Here is a 17,760-nt window from a genome sequence, read left to right as displayed (position 1 = left end):
GTCACTGAGACCAAAATGTCTGACATGAAAAACTTGAAGGAGAGAAAGTTTATTTGGAGTACGTGGTTTCAGAAGTCTCACTCCATTGATGACCAACTCCATTGCTTTGCCCTGGGCCCAACGTGAGGCAGAACATCATGCGGGAAGGGAGCAGTGGAGGAAAGCTGCTCAGCTCCTTGCAGGGTCAGGAAGTGGCAGGGAGTGGGGAACCAGGGAAGGCGAACCCTCCAGGACACACCCCCAGAGGCCCACCTCGTCCAGCCATACCCCCTGCCTACAGTTACCACCCAGTCCATTCAAACTAGGATGGATTAGGTTACAGCTCCCATAATCCAATCTTATCTCTGAACATTCCTGCATTAACACAGGAACTTTTGGGGGGCACCTCATAATCCAAACCATAACAGGGTATGTTCACATATTTTTACATATTTCAGTTTACCTTATACTTATAGAAATATGCTAATAATGAATTTTAATAGCTGTAATTTCATTTACAGTACTGAGATCATCAGTCATACAATATAATTGGTCCTAAATTTTGTGATCTCAAAAGTTGAAGGAAAGTAATTTGGAAAATATCCTCAACAGCTACAAAAATCTTGTGTGGTTAGCAAAATATAAACAAAACAATAGTCTCTATACTTTTTTTTAAGATGCAGAACATTTTTATGTACTAATAAAACTGCAGTTTTCAAATGCTGTTAGCACATCATCACATCTCCAAGAATAACTTCAGATGTGGGATATTGCACATATTGCACATATTTTCCATTTTATTTTGTAACAAATTATTCCTTCAGTAATCCCACTGATTGGGTTATTGAGAAATGCAAACCAAATTTCTCCTATGAAAACTCAACTTTCAGCAAGCTGTACTTAAAAGTAACTTACAGAGAAATTAGTTAGGAACTGATTGGTTGGTTATTTGTGTCTTTTTTTTTTTAATCTTCTGGAGCAATGTTTATGTGAAAATATAATCAGAAAATTAGTACCTTCATCAAGAGGTAATTCAGAGAGCTTTACAAGTAAGCCTAAGATTCTCATTGATTACAAAGAAGGCTTTGTGCCTCCAGAACCCTTAAATACTCAGAGGCAATTATACCATTAAGGTCTCTCTTCCATGCAAAGATTATCTCATTTCCTCAAAATTAGTGTTTCCTGTTAATTGAGACAGACTATGGTAGAAACACATATTTCCCCCTCCTCTTTCTCACTATCCTTTGCTTTCTCTGAAGCTATATAATTTGGAACCTCTTTTCCTTCACACAGGTTAATACAATTGTATTTTGTTGGCATCTGTGATACAAACTGTTATTTACTGATTACTTCATAGCAATTACTTTGAAAAGTAATAAGAGAAGGAAAAGGAGATTTGAAAAATTTAGTCAGAGGGATATTTTTAGGTGGAGTAGAGGTAAAGAGGAATTAGAATTTACATCACCTGTGGTAAGACTGTATAAAGGAGCGGAAGCTCAGAGGAGCTTGAGAGTAGCAAGGGAAAGAAATATGATGTGAGTGTCCTTTTCCTTTTCTCCTTACCTTTCAGAGATATGTCCCTGCTTCATCTGTTGTCCACCTTGAAAGAGCTCAGAGTTGAGATGTCAGGGGTGACCTCCTAAGGGTGCTGTGCACTAGATGCTAAGAGGGACCCTAGAATGCAAGGGTACCGTATCTGACTTCCCAGAGCATATAGTCCAGAGCATATCAGGTAAGATACATCCACTTAACAAGAGAGCTAGCAGCTGCCTGGTCGACAGCAACTTACAATACTAGAGAAATTCAGAGAAAGAGGTTGATGTAATGTAAGGTAAGAGAGGAAGGCTTTGGGTGGATCCTGATTTCATCTTTACAAGAGTTGATGAGAAAGGAGAGCAAGGATCTTCTAGAATATGCAGAGGTGTGCATGTGTGGGGCAAAAGATAAAAGAGAGAGGGCTGGAGGTGTGAAAAGCATAGTTCCTGATTTAAAATCTACTCAGAGACATCCATAATAGCATATTTAAGTAGCAAAGATAATATCCAAAATATTGCTAATAGGGTTATTCAAGGACAGGATAAGTTTTAAGTTTCTATTATATATAAGGAGAAATACCTTAATACACTGCTAGAAATCACAAGTTTCTAGGGTACCTTCCTAGTCATTCTCTTTTAATCCTCAGGAATCCTTTTTAGACTGGGAAGGCTGTGATGGATGAATATTTAGGTAGATGGATAGATGGATGAAAGAGAAAAAGAATATATGCACACACACTTCCTTTATATTTTTCTGCTTCCTATATTGAGAGTCCCAGAGAACTGAATATTTATTCTTCTTCATAGCTCACAACTTCCTTAACATGATGGCTATGTTTGAAAGGCATTCAGTAAATATTTGTTGAATGAGAGTGTCACTGTTCCCTTTATATCACAACTCCAAGGTGTGAGAGATCACTTGGCTAGGAGAGTCAGAGAAGGAACCAAACATCATGACTGCTCCTGAGTCCTTCCCTCCACCATACTGTTCCAGACAGGATTATTGTATGTCAGTAAATGAGAGAAAATGTCATAGTCAAAACTTGGATGTGAGTTCAAATGAGAATATCTGGAATTGTAGAATTGAGACAGGATGATCTACAGGTATATATATATATATATATGCCTTGATGCTCTCGGGTGGAAAGCATTTAGGAATGATTACTGGGAATGGGGAGAGCTTTCCTATTTAATTGCAATTTCAGTCCAATAGATGAGAACAAAGCTTCTGGTGGAGCAGACCTGAACTTCCATTCTCACCATTTAAGAACACCAGAACTCCTGGGAACACTTGCAACTTTGGTAGAAGAGGCCACCCTGAAGCCAGATGAGCGCTACAGATATAGATGGGAGCTGTGCTCCAGTTGGCCAGTATCCAGAAAGGAAAGGGGGAATCATCTAACTCCCCAGAATGGAAGAGTTTTCAAATGCAGAATGAAGCTTTTCCCTCCCCTCCTTAAATAAAAGTCCATAAATAAGAAGGATGCAGTCCCATGACAGTGATCACTAAAATCGCCGTGTGCTCAGCATTGCTGCATGTGTAATCTCTGGAGAATTCCAGCTACATGTGCTATTTCACGTCTGTCAGCTAAATCTGAATCCCAAAATATAACAAATGCAAAATGTGACAGTGAGGAACATTATGTGGATTTGTGATTTTCCCCCAGAGGATTTAGTCCAGCCGGCAATAAATGGATTGAGATTTCATGCAGAACATGGAGACAGACTGTCGCTACATGATTTTCCTTTGTGACTCAACATGCATTTTTGCAGTTTCATTAGTGCTTCCCATATTGTGTCTCCTGAAAATGACAAAGAAAATGGAAATTGTAGGATAACAGGATCTTTTAAAGCATGTGGAACAGTCGATAAACAAAAAAGAAGCACAAACTGTATTTCCAACAATAAAGGAAACAATAAATTATGCAATGCTTCTCTGAAGCAATATTGTGTGGGGTTACTTAAAATGTGTACTCAGTTGTGTATGGAGAAGAGTTCTTTAGCTTTAACATTAAGTGAAAAAATTGAGGTAAAAATTGTACATTCAATATGGCCACCACAAAACATAGCCAGCAGGGGAAAATGAAAGAAAATATAACCAAATGTTAATAGTCTATGGATAATCTGTCTTATTTTTCTCTGTATTTTATAAAGTATCTGCAATGGGAAAGCAATATCGTTATTATAATCAAAACATTGTTCAATTTCTAAAATGAAAATAAGGAAAAACATGTTTAATTTACATCATATTAAATTCAATATGTTTAATTTATATTGCATTAAATTTAAAAAGAAAAAAGTGGTAAGTGTGCTGACTTTCAGCTTTTCTAGGACATATATTCTGATGTGAGCTGTTCAGTGCAGAGTAATGTCATGATATTTTCCTTCAGAATTCCTCAGCTAAACCCAGACACTTAAATGACAGTGATATAACATTATATAGCATTGTCACTCAGCACAGAGAGTCTCCTGCTGACCTGATTTGCAGTGGGGTGTCTGAAGTTGTCCTGTTTAGTTGACACTGGAGAAGATTCCTGGAGGCCCGTGTTGTTTCACTAATATTTTTTGCCATTGGCCCACATTTCTCCTCTGATAGTTACAGTGAAAACCATTTTAAAAACATGCAGGAACTATACTGTATAATAAAAAATGTAAAAACAAAATTAGTAATTTTATCTCTTATCCATGGGAACTCTACAGTTGGAACCACATTCTTATTTATGCTCATATATATAGTTGTTTCTTCTTAGTTAATGGTTTGACCATGCAGCTGTCCTTCCATTCTCCCCAATATTGTTAGCTCTGTTAGTCAAGTTTCCCCCTGAATCCTCGAACTATTTGTGGCAGAAAGTTAATATTTTGTTTTTTGCACTGAACTTAATAACCTCAATTTCTTAAAATGACTAATTCCCCAGCATATTACCATTAGTTTACACCCACTGGGTTCCTTGTGCACTCCCTCGTTAACTTGCACCCAAGCAGTAATGAGATCTCTGCAGAATTAACCTTTGCCACAGTAGCTGTTACTTTGGGTCTGTGTTTTGTTTTTGGAAAACCAAAAGTTTGCAGGCGATTGGTGACGTGCCTGGAGCAGTAGGAGCACACTGCTTTAGAATTCTGATTACAGAGATCATCGGAGATCCAGCTGTTCTCACTCAAGGACAACCTGGTTGCCTTTGGACTTGACTTTTCTATGATGACTTGCTTTCTTTGGAATATTCTCTGTGTGACTGTGTCACCAATTGGATTTCTCACTGCCAGTGTGGGAGTTTCAAAGCCAAACGTTACCCTGTCTTCCACTCCAGTATTAGCCAACTTGATGGGATCTTCAGTGGTGAAAGTTTCCTGTCCTTGCTCAATATATGTATTTTCCCAGGGAATTCTGTGAGGTACCTGCTCATTTGACCTGAAACTTGAACATTGCTATGAACCTTATCCAAAACCGAATTATTTTAATGATTTCAGATGGCTGAAATAGAAATGTTTTAAATATGATCCATCAAAATAAGAGGCGTCATCCTAAAGAAGCATGACAGTGGCCTAAGCACTGGTGTAGCCAAGGTCACAAGGTATAGAGGTGAAGAGCAAGGGGAGCTTGGGGAGTGGCAAAGAGCAGGTGCCGTCAGGTGCAGACCACAGCCATGGTGCCTCTGGGTGATGTGGCCTTAGACAAGTGCCTCTGCACTTCTGAGTTGCAGGTTTTGCATCTTCCAAATGAGGATGAGAATGTTATATTAAGGAATGAATGAGATTTTCATATATGTATAAAATGCACACGTAGTTTCTAGCACAAATATAATATGGAACTAGAGCATAGCAAGTGTTCAATAGATGGGAGTTATTGTCCACTGTCTTCCGTGAGATGAGGTCATTTCTGATAAACAGAAAGAAAGAAAGAAAAAGGAGCATGACCCGGTGTTCTTAATATAACCCATCAGTCTGTGTTAATTTATTACCTTTTTATCTGCCCACTCTCTCCTTGTTGTTCTATGGAAGGCAGCCATGGGACACTAGCAGTACTGAGGAGGGAGCCCCTCACTTTCCCTCCTGTTGGAGATTAAACAATGTGGTTGAAAGAATAGCATCCTTTCAAAGTAGGTCTAAAATCAAACTAGGAGCTAGAAATCACACACGCTCCAACCAGGATAAGCTACTTTAATGAGAGATTTTCCAAGGTTAGCCAGATCTCTTCATGTAAAGCACCAGCTTATTTTTTGACATGATTAACTGATGAAAACAACCAAGTTCTCATTTTTGTGGGTCAAGATTACAATGCACCCTCAGAGTCCACCAGCTGGACCCAGCACTCTGTGAAGGGTGCATCTTTAACGTAGTGGCTGTTCTCACACCCTTATTCTTCATCTCCCCACCTTGGATACCAGCATTAAAGTTTCCTCATGCTCTAGATAAGAAACCAAGATCAGAGGAGGCACTTGCCCACAAACAAGACATGGGGAATAACTGAGAAGCAACAACAGAGGTTGCATCAGCTCAGTTTTACCACAGTTATTTGTTATTTAGTGCCAGTTGTTTGTCAAAATAATTTGAATGTGTTTATTACTGTAACAATATTTCTTAGCAGGACTCAGGGCCCCAAGGTAGCTCCATCAGTATCAGGTCCAGTCACCTCCTGGGAGAAGGCGGTGGGAATTTTATGGGCGGAATTTATATCCAATAGAAGCCTTTGGCAAAGTAATTCAGAGTGAGAATGAAAGGGAATCAGGAAACATAGTGTACTTAGACTTGCAAAATACCTTTGAAAAGGTTACTGTTGTATTTTTCTGAGATGGGGGAATACTTTGATCTTGATGCTTAAGCAAAAGAAACAATGCAAGAATGTAAGGGCATTTCTGTGAATCCTATAAATAATGCTGCCTGCAAGTAATCAGCACTGGGACCACACTTACTTAGCATATTTATAAATCATCTGAAAGGAGTACATAGTGAAATTCCCAGATTTAAAAAAAAAAAAAACAAAAAACTGCTAAGCTCTTCCAGGTAGTAAAATGCCAAGCCCGTTAATATAAATGCAGAAAGACAACGCAGAGATACGTGAGTGGGCTGAAGGATGGCAGATGGGCTTCTGCATGGACAAATGTAAAATAAGGAATTCAAGAAGAAATAATTCAGACCATTCCCCAAGATTAAAAGGTTTTGAACTCTCAGCTATTCCAAAATTAAGAGATTTTATAGTTAGCATTTGACTTTCCCTTAGTATTCCTACTGCAGCTGAAGGATCAGACAGAAATTAGGTGTGCTTAAAAAGAACATTTTAAAGGGGGCATCGAAGGCAGAAAACAGTCTCCTGCTCAAACATACAGTCATGGTTCACTTATGCCTGCAATATTGTGCACCATTTTTCCAACTAATCTTTTTTTTTTTTTTTTTTTTTTTTTGTGGTGCTGGGGATCGAACCCAGGGCCTTGTGCTTGCAAGGCAAGCACTCTACCAACTGAGCTGTCTCCCCAGCCCCCAACTAATCTTAAAGAATTGTAATAGGATGGAAAATTGTCCAGAGAAAGTCAACTAAAATGATCTAGGGAAAAGAGGAGCTGCTTTGGGGAAACAAATTTGCAAAGATTAGGATTTATCAAATCATAGAGATAAGGTTTATATAGCCATTCACCTTGGTCAAGAGGCAGGAGGCAAGGGTGGATGAAAAAGGCGTAAGGCAGAGTGCTATTTAAAATATAAACCAATTTAGACAGAAAGGCTGGCAAGCAGGCAAATAAAAATTTAAGGTAGCACAGGATATATGTAAAGAAGTGCCTACCCCTATGCTTTAAAACATAAAGAAGAGGGGGAAATTACACTCTTGAGTAATGACTTTGGAAACCATTCACCGAATAAGAGTTATTATATCCCAGAACAATACATGGGAAGGAAAAGGGTAAATACATTTTTTTATAAGTAGACTTACAATATATTGTTTTAAAAACTCAGTTATATTTAGAGATGTCCTGAAACTTTGCAGTATATGCCTTTGAGAAAAAATGAGCTTTGTAACTGGGCAAACCTGCTTCAGATCTCAGAGTCACCATGGACTGGCTCTTGGATGGGTTACTTAACCACTCTGTGCCCAGTTTCTCAATCTGTAAAGCAAGAAGGCATCTTCTAGATAGAGGTGTTAGGAGGTTGGAAGGGGTAGCGTTTGTAAAGCTCCAGAACAAATTGGGGATTGAGGCTCCCTGCAGCTCTCGGTTTCCTCTGACATCTCCTGGACAGATGCCTTTGCCGCACTGTCAGACTGAAAGTTCGGTCCTAGAGAGACTCAATCAAGTAGGCAGTGCTTGATTCTAACTCCAGTGTTGCTGCTTCCATCCTTATTAATATCCATTCTTTCCTATTCATTGAGCTGTTCTTCTGAGCATTGCTTTAGGTTTGGGAAAAGAATAAGGATAAGTGTATCCTAGTGCCCTATTCTCAGGAAGCACATGTCGGGAGCATGTGCACTCAGCCTGTAAGTAAAATTATTTCAAAGAATAACACAAAGAGGGTCATAGGGTAGAACATGCTGGGGGCTGGGGGTGAAGCTCTTTTTGTGGACAGGCAGGGAAAGGCCTTTCTGTGGAGACATGTTTGAGTAGTGGGAGGATGAGAAGTCTCTGGTTATCCCAAAAGTATTCCAGGCAGATGGATGGGCAGGGCTGGAAGTCCCAAGGCAAAATTGAGTATGGGGTGTTTAAGGCATGGTCTCTTAGGCCTGCGTTACTGAGCATCCTGAGTGGAGGCAGGGAGGCAAGGGCATGGAGAGAGACAGAGGGAATCAGACCTATTGACTTTGAGGCCAAGTGAGGGCTCAGATTTTATTCTAAGAGCAACAGGAAGCCATTGGAGAGTTGTTAGCTGGTTAGTGATAAGAGTTTATTTGTAACTCTTATCACAGTGGGAGGCCAAGGAGAACCCTCTCTGCTTTCTCTTTCCACCCAGATCTGCTGGGTGCTACTCCTTCCTACCTTTCTGGACCCGAGGGTCCTTCTGACTTCACACTCCATCCTTCACAGAGAAAGAAGGCTAACTTTGCACTCCTCATGTTTTAAGACATATAAAGATGTATTTTTTTTCTCAAATGAAATATTTAACCCAAATACATGTTGTTTCAGGTTTTAAAAATCAATTTGATTGGCCACAGGAAACGCATTTTGGCATCTCTGGGAGACAGGCTGCACGACGACCCTCCACAGAAGCCCCCTCGGTCCATCACCCTCAGGGTAAGTGCCACCACGTTCGTTTTGTTCTCTGCCTCCATCCCCAATAATTATTTTGGGCAATAAAATGGCTGAAGCAATAGAAATATAGGCTGTTTGCTATGTAGCTTATCTGTATAAAAAACAATCTTCCTTTAAAACAGGACTTGCCTTTGCCAATTACTTGAATACATGTTTTAGAGATTTAGACATTTATCTATGATGGGACTCAGTCTGACAAACCACTCCTCTAAACAACCGTTCCTTCACCTGTAGCCCACATTCCCATCTACACCAAGAGAGAGGAAATGAGTTTTCTGTGAGACTCTTCAAGCCCACAGAAAGGAAATCGATCAAGAATCATAGTTAAGTAAAGATCAATTTAAAATTAACCTCAGGGTCCTCCGTTTTCAAGAAGTGAAAATTGACCATTTTTACTCACTGCAAAAATCAAAAACAGAGAATCCAAAATGTTATTTAATAAATTATATGTATCCCTTTCAGCTATGTTTTAGAGTTATGGGGTAGAAAAACCAGAGAGAAACCTAGAAGGTAAAGTAGATGGGCAAGGAGGACAAGAAAGATGGGGCAGAGAGATAATTCTAGGCAAATGGCGGTGGCAGGGAGCAACCGCCAGCCCCTGGTTCTCATGACCCGACAGGATCTTTTCTAAAATTCATCCAAAACTCAAGATCCCTCTGGCAAGGCAGAGTTCCCACTCAATTCTCTGTGCTAAGTCCTGCCCTTGATGGCTTCTGATTCCCTTCCTGCAGGTGTCAGAAAAAGTAGCCATAGCAAGCCAAACAGAAGCGTGGCCTTAGACATTACTGCCTGCGTGAAACGCCTCTTATCATGAACTTCAGCAAGCGGCAAGCAAGCGACAAGCAAGCGACAGGGCGGCAGAGGGTCAGGCAGGGCAGGAGCTGTGAACATGTTAAGTGTGATTCAGCTTTGAAGGAGAAGAAAATACACGGAGGTTTCATGGAATGCAGGAGAACTGACTTCAGGAGGGAGCCAGGAGGAAAATTGATCACTGGGGGAGCTGGGATACACTGGGCTATTTGGAGGCTACTTAAGGGCTTAGGGAACAGTCAAAGTAGAAATAGGACTCATTTTTCCCCCCTCCTCAGAGGAGCCTCCAGTAAATTGGTTGGGGATGGGGGGTAAGGCTAGAAAGGGCTTATCCACCTGCCCTGTCCTCTGTTTGCTGCATGGAAGGGGAGGAAGCCGTAGGCACCGTCAGTGTGGCCATGCTGAATAACGGCTGAGAGGAGGAGCTCCCAGCTGTGTACTCTGCGCCCTGGCCTTTCCCTTCTAAATCTCTCACTCTAAGTCCCCAGAAGAGACTAAGGAAACAGCAAACTGATCAAAGACAGAGATTCCCAAGCAAAAGTTTTGGACCTAAATCCATCCAAGGAGGTTCATAACATCTCAGGGAGAAATAAATGGTCTACAGACTCGGTCTGATCCCAGTCCTCTTCTTACCTGCAAGCACTGGAGCCCGACCAACTGCCTCCCTTTACCTTATACCTGGCCAGTTTCTAGCTCAAGTTGTCTTTGCCATCGAAAAGTATATGCATTGCTCTGCAGTCTGTATGTCGTGTGACATGCTGTGTTGCCATGCTGTGTCCTCTTCCCGGTCCTGTTGTCAGACGACTCTTTGGTGGAGGATCAAGACCCATTGGGTCCCATTTTAGCTTCTCATCATGGCATCTACCGTGGTGAGGACACACTGCCCCCGTTTCCCTCGTAAATTCGTGTGATAGTGTGCAGGGTGCCTGGCAGAAGCGGGCCTCCCTCCTGAGGTAACCATGGTGCTGGTTTAAGAAAACAGAGCCTGAGTCTTTGTATTTTAAGCCTTTGATCGGAAATACTAGGGAGGGGTAGTATTGACTTGATCATGCCATTAATAAAATAAACAGTGAAATATCATCCATTCCTTTCAGTTGATTGAAAAAACAAGTCCCTACCCCCCAGAGTTTGTCTTGTCAGTATTTCGCAGTTTTGAAACCAAAGGTGAGCCACAAGAACATGGTATTTATTTCATGATGTATTTCCATTCAGGAACCCAGTGGTAATCACACTCCTCCTCAGTTGTCTCCATCACTTAGCCAAAGCACTTACACCACTGGTGGCTCCCTAGACGTTCCTCACATTATCATGCAGGGCGATGCAAGGAGGAGAAGAAATGAAAACTACTTTGATGATATTCCCCGATCAAAACTGGAGAGGCAGATGGCCCAGGTAAGGTATTCCAAAGCCTCTGTGATGTGTTTGCCTTTCACCCGTACCAGGTAACGCACTCAAGTATTGAACAGTAGCTCACAATGGATGCTTCTTGTCCATGCCTAACTGGAATTTTACCATTTTTATAAAGTGTCCTTCATTACCGGCTCCCTTGAACTAGTCTGGAACAGAGCTTTCCAGGAGAGGAATGTATACACATATCACTTTTATTCATTCCTACTGAAGAAATCATGCCTGATGTTGTTGTACCCCCAAGTCTTTGCACTAAAGGGAATAATACTGCGGCAGAATCCACTCACCATGGATACTAAAATGGGTTATAAAACTCTAAATGTTAAAGTGTTGGTTGACTGGATAACAGGGCAGAAGTTGGGGAGGCAACTAGCTCTATACAATGTTAATTACCTTGTTACGTAGAATGGTACTACTGGGACTAGTGGTATCACCTTCTCACCTGGAATAGTTGAAAGTGATAGTGCCACCTGAAACAAGGGCTCTGTCTCTGTCAGACCTTTCCTCTTTGGTATGTATGTCCATTCTAGCCTGTCGTGGGATCTCTGCTCAGAAGCTTCAGTTAGCTGTAGTTGAACAGTGGTTCTGTTCTCAAGGTACATTAGTGGGGCAGCTAGCTCTGCAGCATTGCCTGAGATTCAATGATCAGATGCATTGACAACTATTGGCAGAATCAACTCTTTTCATCCTCATTCTAGGTTCAAAATGATGTGCTAAGAGTCTTCTTTCTGCCTCCCACACCTAAGATGAGAATCTCGAGGTGAAAATTTGACTGTAATTGCCTTGCCTTGGTTGTTAAATATTTTTCTCAACTGTTTGGTGAGATTCTGTTTTTAAAAAGCCTTTGATAAACATTCTCTGCCACAACTCACAAAAGAAAAATGTGAAGAGAATGTTCTAGAAACCATGGCTATTCTGCCTGTAAATGCCTTGGAGAGAGAGGAACTGGGATACTATGTCTCCTTTCCACTCTCAATATTGAATTATTCTCGGTGAGTGGCATTGTTGGGAGATTGAAGGGAGATGGAAAATATAGAAGAGACAAGAAAATAATAATTTTCCCAATCTGTTGTTATGTATTGTCTTTAAATCTTTATTATGCTTTCAATGAAGTTCTTTTAAATAAGGAGTATGAAAGCTTTTACCCCCAGGCTATTCATTCATTTCCTGCTATTTGTTAGTATTTGTGGATCACTTACATGGTTCAATCTTTTCAGTGACAGCATTTCAGAGACACGGCTTATTTTAACCTTGAACCACGCGGTCTTTATGTATTAGTTCAAACTTGGACTTTTGTGAGCCCGTATCTTCCCTGGGGAAGGCAGTATAGTTGTTTAATGAGCGTTAGCTATTATTGACTGTGTCAGCTTCCGTGACAGAATTACCTGTCTCAGCTGCTCCTGTAATTTATGAAATTTCTCCAGATAGGGCAGTTTTTCTTCCTAAGAAGAATTAATTACTCTCTGCCTGTGTCTGAACACACAGAGATAATCTAGCAGGATTTCTTCTAGAGATTCCCAAGCAGGGACAGGGGGACTTTCTGAACAGCCCAAACCTTTGACCTAACACTCCAATCAGAAGTGCATCCTTTTAGAAATTGTCTTGCCTTCAGAAAATTGAATAAACTTTTATCTGCCCAGGTAAGAAAAGCAAGAAGCTGAGTGAGCTAAGGAGGCTGATGCCGATGTGACGAGGTGAGCTGTAGCGCAGCTCCGTGTGCTTGTTTACCACCGGTTGTGCTAACTGGGGTCGAATGACTGATACATCAGCTCCATCAGCAACCAAGAGCTTATTAGAAGCTTTCTAAAATCCTGCAGTTCAATACAGCACTTTAGCTGCAGAGAAAATAGGAGACAGCACTACAGGAATCTGATCGATAAGAAAAAAGGATTCTGGGATCTTTAGATTGTGTTAATTGCAGTTTTTAAATTTGTTTTGAGAATGTTCTTATCTTGTCAAGGCAAAAGAATCCTGGAGAAATGCATTCATCTCTCTTAAAAACAGTGTCATTTCAAAGCTTTAACCTGTTAAAACCTGGAATACTCGGTCATTTTGTGTTGAACAGCTGTATTCATATGACTTTCCTGCCCCTCGAGCACTCAGTTGATATTTTTTCTTAATCTTCCTTTTCTTTATTCTTCTAATAATTTTTGAAATCATTTGCTTTTTAATTATCTGAAATATTTGCTCTAGACCATGTTCTTCCCTGGAGTTATATGTTAAGCCAATAAAGTTGTGTCTTCCTTAAGACTTGAATCAGCAATTAAAATCCCCGTAAGCATGCAGTCGCTAGTTATACCTCCTCCCAACCAGAGCTGTGTCTGTGGCTTCTCCCAGAGGGGTTCCTCCCAAGAGGTTTACTGTAGCTTGGTTAATGCTTGCCTAGCCCATCACTGTTTCCCACTAAAATGCAGAAGTCCACCTTCAGGCTTGCTTTCTTACTTACTTAAAGAAAGAAGAATGCAGTTGAGAGTAAAATCACCGGGACAGATTGATGTTCTTGGAAACCCTTCCACTTCTGCATGTTCAGCTGAGCTGACACTACAGTGATTTGGAATTCTAGCCCTAGGCCAGAACCCTTAAGCCCCTGGTGGCTGTGGTAACCCATAGGAGTTTTGCCTTATGAAGGTCTGCTTCACAGATGTTTGGGGGTTTGCTTAAGTGAGAAAACCAATGCTGCGTGTTAAACATCAATTTAAAGTCCATTCTACCTCTTAAATTTACTTGTTAGCAAATACTTAAAATGTTTTCCCCAGGCTGTTCATTCATGATTATTATTATTATTAGTCAGTGGTATTTAATTGCTTGTTTTCAGTTTGAACCAATATTTAAAATACCTGTCTTGGAATGTAGGAGATTTGCTAATATTATGACTATCATTTGCTTTCGTTCTGGTATAAACAATATTCTGGAGTTGTCTTAAATGAACTGTGGAAGAAACAAAACTGAGCTCAGTGCTAGTAGCATTTTTAAACCACTGCAGGTAATGATGTAAACTTATCTGAACAATGAGTTTCCTACTATGCTGTAAACAGCTTCTCTGGCCTATAATTCTAAGTTGGACTCATTAGCCCAAAAGTTCTGAAAGGTTTCCCCATTTCCCTACCCTAATAAGTGAATGTTACTCATATTTGTATAATTATACCTTAATGTGCATGGTGCTTTTAAATTTCCAGAGTATTTCAACATCTGTTTATCTCATTTTAGCACAAACAAGGTGTCCTACACAGCGTTGATGTGCACATAGCACATGGCAGATGAGCATTTAATTCTGAGTTCTGTGGAAATTAGATAGTAAATATAAATATGGGAAATACAACAGAAGGAAGAAACTATTTTCACTATTTAGGACCTAATTTCAGTCCTTAGAAGTTTTTCTCAATAAGTCAAAGTAGTCTTCCAGTGAATAAGAGAGTGATGGAATTAATAAGGTTTAGGGACCTCATTCTCTAGACTGATGAAAGAAAGGAATGAACTTTTCAAATGTGGAAACTTATGACTATTTATAGAAGGCTTAAATTCACAGAAATACATATGGAAAAGTGAAACAGTATGTGTATTTTTTACAAAGCAGAAAAGTCTCCTCAACAATAAGAGAAATACTTATCTTTTTATAAACTTTAGCTTAAATATTAGTGAGGAAAATTCATAATGTACAAATCCTTGTGTTTTGAATGCTTTTGTTGAAATACCCACAGTATTGCTTGGGGTAATATTTTAGGCCTACGTAAGGCTTTTTCCAAATTGCTTCTAAGTCATTAGAAAGTCAGTTTGGTTGACAGTCTAATATTTCTTCATCTAAACAGTAACAATAAGTTTGACTAGATCAATTACTTCCTTATCTGAAAGCACTTTACGTATATTAGTTCTACAAATGTTCATTCTCTTGATTTAAAGAAAGGGAAGTAGAAACCAAGCCATGTGGAAGGACTGCTTTGGCCAGGTCCCTGCCTGCGATTCCAGGTCCCTGCCTGCGATGGTGTCATGGTTAATCCTCTCAATAGCCTGTAAGGGAGCCGCAGTGGGTGAGTGCTGTGCCTCATAGCTGGTAAAAGTAGCTGTGTTACCTGGACCAAGTCATGTGGTGTCTCTGAACTTCAGTTTCCTTATGTTTGAAATGTGGACGAGGCCTGCTTTGCAGGTTTGTGTATATCAGATAATGTATGTGAAAGCATACAAAGTGCAAAGTGATGGATAGGTAGGTTGGTAGGGAGGCAGGTAGATGACTATAAATTCTAGCATATCACCTGTCGTTCCCTCATTCAAAGGTCCTTGACTCATTGCAAGACCAGTTAATGCCAAAGGCAAGTGGTCAGGTGGCTGTAGCAGTCTATAAAGACTGTCTTTTATTCCAGTGTTATCCATGCTGAGAATGTATATTGAGAATGGAATTGGAATATTTCTTTTGATTATCTTAATTGTGTAAATACGAAGTCTACAATGGAGCATACATCATGATTCAGAGGGATCTACCCCAAATGCCCTCATAGCATAGAAAAGCATAGGATAGAAGGAATCCTCCATCGATTCAAGTTGTACAAGCATGTTGCAAAAGATACCTTATGGTAATAACATGTTACTACTATAACTTGGTTACATAAAACAGTAAATGAGGAGAGGAATTTTGCCTTAAATAAAACTTAGAACTTTTTAAAAATGCATAGTATACAAAAGTGTTAGCTAGAGAAGTATGGATGTTCCAGAAAGACTTGAGGCAAACACCTAGCCCTCTCTGGAAAGAGAAGAGATTGTAATTTATCCTACTCTATTTGTCCTGAGGAAAAAGCCTGTTTTTCCCCAAAATTCTACCCATCACTCTGGCATTATGGGAATACACAGAATGAACCTTCAGAAAATAACGCAACTAGGTTGAAAGGAACAGCATTTAATGAAGTAATTTCCCCCTGAAACTCCACAAGTTTTCTTATTACTGTTACGGCAGAAAGTTTTTCATGTCTGTAAGTAAGTGGCTAGTTTTTAATTTAGATCTTCATCACATAACTGCCACTTGGAAAGACTCAGCCTGTCCACAATTTCAGAATTTTCCTCCATGAAGGTCTAAAGAGCAACTCCTAATACTTAAGCACAGACAGATAAAATATAACCAAAAAAGAATGTGAAGAATTAACTCAGTAAGCTCTTCCATCAGGAGTTTCCGACTTGACAGCTTGTCAAGTTGACACGCTGACTCCCCAGCTTCAGAGATCATTATCGATGTTGATAATATCTATGCGCTGTTTCAAGTCAGGAACTCTAGACCAAAGGCCACCCATGACCAAAGGCATCACACCATGCAGAAGGGAAGAGGTGATGTGGTACTTGGAGCTTAGACCTGAAGTCTGCACACTTTGTTCATTCACACGGTTAGTTCATTGCCTCTTCTCAAAATGCACCCTGCCCTCACTGTGACCAAGTGGGGATTAGAAAGTTCATTACGATTGTAAATCCTGTACATCAGCCTTAAATAAAATAATCAGAAGACTTGAGAGAGCTGCTTGGATGGATTCTTCTTAGGTTTTGATACTCATCTTCCCAGTCTGGATTCTCTCATTTTCTGTCAAGTCCACCAAGGAGGCAAATGAGACAACTAGAATTTGTTCTGACAGAGCCCAGTCAGCCCTAAACACCTCCAGTCCTTTTGCTAGAAAAGCTCTGATGTTGCCACCTTCCATCCAAGTGCTGGGTCCTGACCCAGGTGACTGCTTCCAATTAAAACACAACCCTGTGTGTGTGTGTGTGTGTGTGTGTGTGTGTGTGTGTGTGTGTATGTGTGTGTGTGTGTATGTGTGTGTGTGTGTGTATGTGTGTGTGTGTGTGTGTGTTTTAATCAACATAGAAGATCTATCTTCAACTGAATAAATAAGAAATATGACAATATATGAAATCCTATTTCAGTGGAATTGACCTTGTGATTTTTAGCAGTGCCTTAGACTTGCTGACACTGAGCAGCTTGTTCTCAAAGAGGCACACCAGGCTATTTTTCCACTTGTTAAGTTTTTTGAAAGTTCTTCATTACATTCAGTACTGTTCTTGAGTCCACAGGTCAGAGTTTTGACTGTTATAATCTGACCTTGCTAAATTTTAAAGAATAGAAGAATTCTCTTATTCTCCTTCTCCCGCTTCCTGTTCTTTTCCCAGTGTTAAAGAAAAGGTTTTTTAATGTCCAAAGGAAATAGGGCTGATTGTGCAGTTCTGCCTCAGTTAATTCTTTTGGCATATGACTGAAGTAAGATATCAGTAAGGACTCTTCTGGACGCATGTAACACTCCATCTCAAGATGTCTTAAGCAAGGAGGGCATCACTGGTGGGGGTGGGGGACTAGTTTCTAAGCAGATAGAAATAGCAATAGTGAGCAGCTGAATAAACTCACTTTGACTTTCCAGTTCTAACAATGTCTGATAGAAAATTGTTATATCACATGGGTTTTGATTTCATTTTTTTCATATTTAATTTGATGAACTTTTAAGAATGCCCAGATTTGAAGTAATGAGATCAGGGTTAAACATCCCATCTCTGGTATCTATTACCTTGAACAAGCACCTTAGCTACTCCAAGCTTTAGTTCTCTTTTTTATTATAATGTTTTTTTTTTTAATTTTTAGTTATAATTTTATGTTTTATTAGTACATCATAGTTATATAGTTCCTTCTTAAGGCACAAACGAAGTAGTATTTGTTGAGCATTTTACAAACTCTGAATACATACATTTGAGTTGTTTTAAAAATTATTATTTTGAGGTAATTTCTAGGTTTCTCCTAAATTATGTTTTTTGAACTGCAACTGAAAATAAATGTATTTAAA

General features: G+C 39.8%; 1 protein-coding gene across 15 annotated transcripts in view; it reads left to right on the top strand.

Moving 5' to 3' along the window:
- The window catches only part of ANKS1B (ankyrin repeat and sterile alpha motif domain containing 1B), a 1,201,009-nt gene that overhangs the window by 1,120,121 nt on the left and 63,128 nt on the right, over nucleotides 1-17,760 (top strand). For 11 of the 15 annotated variants that reach the window (XM_079141354.1, XM_079141351.1, XM_079141347.1 and 8 more), the window contains 2 exons: nucleotides 8,618-8,725; nucleotides 10,766-10,945. In XM_079141354.1, the coding sequence (XP_078997480.1) occupies nucleotides 8,618-8,725; nucleotides 10,766-10,945 (288 nt within the window). The remainder of the gene's footprint in view (nucleotides 1-8,617; nucleotides 8,726-10,765; nucleotides 10,946-17,760) is intronic. The other 4 variants (XM_079141356.1, XM_079141355.1, XM_079141349.1 and 1 more) reach the window with 1 other exon arrangement.

The sequence above is a fragment of the Sciurus vulgaris genome (assembly GCF_902686455.1).
Source record: "Sciurus vulgaris genome assembly, chromosome: 5".
Classification (NCBI taxonomy): Eukaryota; Metazoa; Chordata; class Mammalia; order Rodentia; family Sciuridae; genus Sciurus; species Sciurus vulgaris.
This window is presented reverse-complemented; position numbering and strand designations above follow the sequence as displayed.